General features: G+C 63.0%; 1 protein-coding gene and 1 non-coding gene across 4 annotated transcripts in view; both read right to left on the bottom strand.

The window, feature by feature from the left end:
- Positions 1–896: 896 nt before the first annotated feature.
- Positions 897–6,364, bottom strand: part of CHD8 (chromodomain helicase DNA binding protein 8) — a 33,162-nt gene continuing 27,694 nt past the window's right edge. The window contains exons 32-38 of one of the 3 annotated variants that reach the window (XM_030545737.1): positions 5,315–5,833; positions 4,186–4,337; positions 3,672–3,914; positions 3,267–3,380; positions 2,814–2,993; positions 2,197–2,322; positions 898–1,835 (exon numbers count right to left, since the gene is read on the bottom strand). In XM_030545737.1, coding sequence (XP_030401597.1) covers positions 1,356–1,835; positions 2,197–2,322; positions 2,814–2,993; positions 3,267–3,380; positions 3,672–3,914; positions 4,186–4,337; positions 5,315–5,833 — 1,814 coding nt within the window. In that variant the 3' untranslated portion in view covers positions 898–1,355. Of the gene's footprint in view, positions 1,836–2,196; positions 2,323–2,813; positions 2,994–3,266; positions 3,381–3,671; positions 3,915–4,185; positions 4,338–5,314; positions 5,834–6,364 lie in introns of all 3 variants that reach the window. The other 2 variants (XM_030545738.1, XM_030545739.1) reach the window with 2 other exon arrangements.
- Positions 3,489–3,596, bottom strand: LOC115642385. The gene has a single exon (XR_003998189.1). It is a non-coding gene; the product is annotated as a small nucleolar RNA U6-53/MBII-28 (small nucleolar RNA).

Genomic DNA, 6,364 nt, shown 5'->3' with positions numbered 1-6,364 from the left:
GCCGCCCCGCCCCCCACTTCCGCTTCCGGGCCAGCGCCTCGGGGGCTCCCCCCCGCCACTTCCAGAGCGCGGGCCCAAAACGCCCCGCCCCGCGCCAACCCCTGCGGCGTGCGCACAGGGCACGTGATCCTGCCACGCATGCGTAGCCTGGATACGCCCCTTCCCGCGTGAAAAACACGTGGCTACGCCGCTGCGCACCCTCGACCACGTGACACCCTGGCTCCCACGCGGAGCCCTCCCCTGCCCCTCTCACGTGCACGCGCGCCCCGCCGGAAACCTGATGCGCGCTCCAGGGGAGCGGCCGAGCAGGGGACGGTGGGCAGGAGAGGGGAGGGGCAGGGGGTGCCATGACAAGGGAGGGGCACAGAGCCCCCACAGGCCAGGACAGGGAGGGAGGTGCAGGGAGCCCCTAGGGGCCAGTTTAGGGGGAGGGAGAAGGGGCAGGCTACCTGGCTGGTCTCCCACCTGGACACATGGCCCAGGCTGATGCTCCAGCAAGGGGCAGACCTCAGGCCCCAGCAGGGGAGCAGTGCTGGGGGCCTGCTCACCCCCCCAGTGGCCGGCCGGGCCTTCGCAGGGGAAGGTGCACCAGGAGGGAGAGACCTGACACAAAGTCCCATTTTGGAGCCTGGAGAGCCTAGTCACTCACAGGACACAGCTGCTGAGAAACTGGACAAGACTTGCTCCCTCCGCCCAGGCACAGCTAGGAGTCCACACTTCCTCCACGCCCACCACATACGCCAGGGGGAGGGGAGGTGTTTTGTTTTTTTTTTTGCATTTTGTTTCTTTTATTAGAAAAAAAAAATCCAACTACAGGAAGCGCTAACCCAGGCCACCGCACCCTCACCCCCACCCGCTCCAGCCGCCTGGCAGCCCCCACAGGGTCCCGGCCCCACCACAGCATCCCCTCCCCACCCTTGCCCTATTACACAAGACATATTACATATTTATATAAATATAGCCCCCCCACCCTCCTACAATACAGCATTGGGCCCTGCACAGTTGGGGCTAAGAATAGGGGCTGCCACCCCCTGAAGGCCAAGTATGGAGCAGGGATACACGCTGGCCGATAATGCCACAGGTTGGGAGGTAACCCCAGCTGGTGCCTCATGCTGGGATGCAGTTTTACTGGCCAAACCCACATACATCAAGCCCAGGGAGGCTCCCTTGCCCCAGGACAGGCTCTGTGCCCATTCCCATCACCCCAGGTCAGGGCAGAGTCCTCCCAACTCTGTACCCTGACCCCCAGCAAGGGAAGAGGATTGTTTGACTGATGCTGAGGACCCATGATAGGGTCGCTCCAGCCATCCCCCACATAGTCAGTGAGTTCCAGTACCCGCTTCTGTCTGTTCAGCTCAGTCGCCTCCATCATTACCACCATCACTGGAGTCCGAGTTGGCTGGCATCATCGGGTCATCGAGCAGGGAGAAGTCCTGTTCGGAACTGGCATAGCCCTGAGATAAGTCATCTATCTCCTCTTCCTCATCCTCCTCTTCCTCGTCAGGTTGCGGGTGCCCCAGGGAGCCCAGGTGCATGTGCGGGCCTGGGGGATAGCTGCCATGGCCCAACCCTGGGTGCAGCAGGGATCCAGAGGAGGAGGCTGTAGAGAAGGGCATGTATGGCAGGGAAGAGCCAGGGCCTATTCCAGGCTGGAAGGGACCATGTAAAGATAGAGGCCCCATAACCCCCAGCTGGCTCCGCCCAGCCCCACCCATCAGGGATACCATCTTGGACATCTCCACACCAGCCTGGCGACCGCGCAGCTGTTTCAGGCCCCCTTCGGATTCCAATGGCCCTGGCAACAGTCGGCTCATCACAGGGTCAGTCACGAAGCCCTGTGAAGGGAGAAAGAGGGGAGGAATTAGTGGTGCAAGGCTCCCCACCCCAGTCCAGTCCTGCTATGGGGCTAGCCTGCCCCCAGCAAGGACAGTGGACCCCTCCACCTGGCAGCTAGAGATTTCCCTCACTGTCACACCCCTCTCCCAAGGGAGCAGACACCTTAGGGGGATCTGAGGGATGAAACCCAAGGAGAATCAAGGCAGAGACACAGCCTCTGGGCCCTGCCCTTGTAGAGGGTTAGAACAGGCTGTATGAAGGTGAAAGGTAAAGATAGGGGGTAGATCAATGGGAGGGGGCTGGTAAACCCTGGGTAGATGGAAGGGGGTGGACAGGGAGGGGTTAGCACCTGCCTCTCACCTTCTTGCCATTGTGGGAGCCACTGGCCCCCAGGCCCCGTTCCAACCCCGGCAAGCAGCTCAGCTCCACTGGGCCTGTCTTTTTACACCGGTGCCACTTGTGCTGCTTGCGCCGCTCTTCCATGTACTGGGGGGTGGGAACAGGGAATGACACAGGGATCAGGGCAAGAGAAAGTGACAACTGGTTATTCAGCTCTGGCTCTGCTTCCCCCAGCGGAGCAACTGCTCAGGGCCCCACCTCCCTGAAGGGCCTCTACCCAACAGCAGCCTCATTGCACCAGGCTGCAGTAGTTATCAGAGCCTCCCTCTATTTGGGGCCAACCAGAGTCCATTCCCATAGGGCCCTGGGCCTGCTGAACATTCCTGGAGGGTGTTCTGGGCACAGTTGTGTCTCTGGGAGTGAGGGGGCAGTTCAGGTGGATCACATGCAGGGGAGACACAACAGGGAGGAAGAGAGAGGCATGTGTGCATGTCCGTGTCCAAAGCCCATTTCTCTCCCATGTCCAGACCGGCACTGGGGAGCAGGAGCCCAGGCTGAAGAGGCAGGAAGCTGGGGCCTGAGGGCTCCGGACCCTCCAGCATGGCCCTGACAGAAGGGAGAGGCGGGGTGACACTCACAGCCAGGAAGCGGGGGTCAATGGCAAAGTCAGGGTGTGCATGTAGCCAGGCCTCCAGGTCAGCTCGGCGTGGGGCCGCCTCCCCCACTAGCAACGTCCCATTTGCCTTGTGCACCACCGGGATCCGAGCCTCCAGGTCGATGTCGGGGCCCCGCAGCCCTTCCAAGCACTGCAGCTCCAGCTGGGGCAGAGACACCTCCAGTCAGGAGAGTGAGACCCCACTGAGCCCCACCAGCCAGGAGAGAGACCCCCTCGCCTGCCGCCAGCAATGCCACCTCCCCAGGTACTACAGCTCCAGCTGGGGCAGAGACTCCCCAGTCAGGAGAGAGACCCTCCCCTTAGGCACTGCAGCTTCCACGGAGGCCGACACCCCTCTGCATACAACCCCACCTCCCAGGCTCTGCAGCTCTTGCTGGACCCCCACTCCCTCTGACACACTCTCCCACCCCCTCACCTCCACCATCCTCTTGCTGCTCTTCTTGTGGCCCAGTGGGTGCAGGTGCCGCTCATGTAGAGTGCCATTGGGGATCAGCTTATGCTTCTGGAACGTCAGCTTGATTCCCTCCTCCTGGGGGTGGGGAGGGGGAGACAGGGTCAGCATGGGGGCCGGGAAATGGGGGCCAATGCCATCCCAGCATGACCCCCCACCCCTACCCCCAGAACCACAGGGGAGCAGGCACCTCAGGTCTCCATGAGAAGCAAGTTTAACTCATTCTTCCCCAGAGCAGAGCCACATGCACTGCCAGGGAGATGTCGGTATTAGCATGGCAAGTCATCACAGGCACCACCTCTGGAGAGACATCCCCTGTAACCCACCCTTCCCCTCCCATGGGACTGGCACCCCCAAACCTCCACTCACGTCCTTGATCTGCACAGTGAACTCCTTATCCTCCGGGCTGTGCCGGAGACGGGTGTACAGGGTTGGCGCTTCCTCCTGGGGGCAGGCATGGGGAGCAGGCGAACTGGCACAGTCACCTGGCAGCCGGGGGACAACGTCTCCCCCTTGGCCCCCGCAGAGCTCCTGGCTGCGCTGACTTGAGGGCCACTTCCCCGACAGCACAGCCTGACACACCAGGTCGATGCGGTTAATGAGCACCCGGTCCTGGGGGAGACGGGGGGGGGAGGGATGTCAGTGTCACCATGGCAACCACCCCATTATGAGCCACATAACTATGCCAACCACCCCATTTCCCCCCAGAACCATGGCAACCACCTCACCCCCCCACAGAGCCACAGCAACCACCCCATCAAAACCTGCCATGTAACCATAACCCCTGAACACCCCCACAGAACCTACCCCCAACAGCCCCACCCAGCTCCTCAGATGATCGGGGCTGGGTTTGTGTCCCCCTCCCCTGGCCAGGGAGCAGTACCTTGGGCCACTCGTGGGCACGCTGCCGCTCCTGCAGCAGCAGCTCCGGGGCAGTGGGCTGGGGAGAGTCGCCCTCCTGGGAGGTGGGCAGGGAGAGCAGGGACTCCTCCTCCTCCTCCTCCTCGGACAGCTTCCCCCCGCACGGCATGGTGCCTGGGGGTGGGGAAAGTGCAGGGTGGTGAGACGGACACCACACTCCCCACAGTCAGCTCCTCTCCGCAGGGCGTTGTGCCGGGGAGGGAGGGGGGGGCGTGACACAGACACCCTGACCCTCATGGACAGCTTCCCCCCGCAAGGCATCAGGCGAGGGGAAGAGATGGACACCCCACGCCACCCCATGGACAGCTTCCCACACACAAGACGTGCCTGGGGGTGGTGATATAGACACCACACCCCTAATGGACAGCTTCCCCTCGCAAGGCACCAGGCCTGGGGGGTGGGGAGAGACACCCCCCCCCGCCACAAGGCACCATGCCAGAGGGATGGTGAGAGACGCTCCACCCCATAGGCAACTCCTGCCACAGGACATCATGCCTAGGGGGTGAAGGTAGGGGGAGACAGAGGATGGTGAGAGACATCCCCTGCCCCCCACTCCTGCCACAGGGAGACAGATGCCTCCTGCTTCCCACGGCCAGGGCCCATCCTGCAGGCTGCCCTGCCTGCGGAGAGAGACAAGGGAGAGGAGAATGCAGAGACAGACCGCCTCGCCCCCCCCACTTCTCCCCCCACCAGGGGCTTGTACCTCAGGCCAGGGACAAAGTGTGTGTGTGGGGAGATATCAAAGTGTGTGGGGGGAGAATTCCTGGCTCCATGGGCCTTTAAGGGCTTCTGGAGGTGGTCCAGGAGGGCACCCCCACTTCTCATCACAGTCACTGGAACAGGCTGGAGGCAGGTGAGGGGGTTCAGGTCCCTCACCCTTGTTTGCAGTCAGAGCTAGCTGAGGGAGACCCCTAGCTCAGTCTGGGTACAGGGAGGAGGTATGGGGGTCCCACACTCCACGCGGTCCTCAGAGCAGGGCAATTATTTGGACATGGAGGGCGGGGGGGATCCCTGGCTCAGGGAGGGTATGGGAGACCCAGAGGGGATGGGGTGGAAGCCCAGGGAGAGGTGTACGGGGGTCCCAAACTCACCCCTCTCGTCGTCACTGTCCTCTGAGCAGGATGATGATGACCCAGACGTGGAGGGCGAGAGCTTCCCCAGGTCGAGCTCGGAGTCCGAGTCATCAGCCGAGTCAGGCTTGGGGAGAAGCACAGGCAGCAGCGGGGTTGGCAGCTCGGGCGTGGGGGGAAGGGGGGAGGCTGTGGCGGCTCTAGTACCCCCTGCAGGGGGTTGAGGCGTCCCAGCCTGGCCATGCAAGTAGCTGAGGCGGGCGGCCAGAAAGGAGAAGTCAGGGTCCTGCATGACGTTGGTGTCGGTCTGGCTCAGCCCATGGCGTGCTGCCCCCTGCAGCAGCTCCCCGTCGTGCCGCCCACACTCCCACCAGGTGGGCAGCTCAGGGCCTGGTGGCTGGCACAGGGCCAGGCGCTCCGGCAGCAGCGGATGACACAGGACCTGCTCCCGCAGACGGCGCAGCAGGTCCACGCGATACAGCGTCCTGGAGGCCCGCTCCTCCGAGATGGGCTCGATGAACAGCCTGGGGTCTGGGGAATCTGCGGGGAGAGAGGGCGGGGGTCAGAGATTTGGGGAGCCCTGATCCCCAACATTCCCCTATCCTCACCCTATCTTATGCCCACTCAGGGCTGCTGGCAGACAGACAAACAGACACTCACCGTTGCTGGCGGCCGGCACAGACAGACAAACTCACCGTCACGGACGGCCAGCACAGAGACAGACAGACAGAGACACACCGTCGCTGGCGGCGGGGGCAGGCGGCACAGACAGACAGACAAACTCACCGTCACGGACGGCCAGCACAGAGACAGACACACACCGTCGCTGGCGGCCGGGGGCAGCCGGCACAGACAGACAGACAAACTCACCGTCACGGACAGCCAGAGACAGACACACACCGTCGCTGGCGGCGGGGGCAGCCGGCACAGATAGACAGACTCACCGTCATGGACAGCCAGCACAGAGAGACAGACAGACAGACAGACAGACAGACACACACCATTGCTGGCGGCCGGGGGCAGCCGGCACAGACAGACAGACTCACTGTCACGGACAGCCAGCACAGAGAC

This window comes from Gopherus evgoodei, unplaced genomic scaffold, assembly GCF_007399415.2.
Source record: "Gopherus evgoodei ecotype Sinaloan lineage unplaced genomic scaffold, rGopEvg1_v1.p scaffold_39_arrow_ctg1, whole genome shotgun sequence".
NCBI classification, from domain to species: Eukaryota; Metazoa; Chordata; order Testudines; family Testudinidae; genus Gopherus; species Gopherus evgoodei.
Note: the sequence above shows the minus strand (reverse complement) of the source record. Positions and strands in the feature narration are given on the sequence as shown.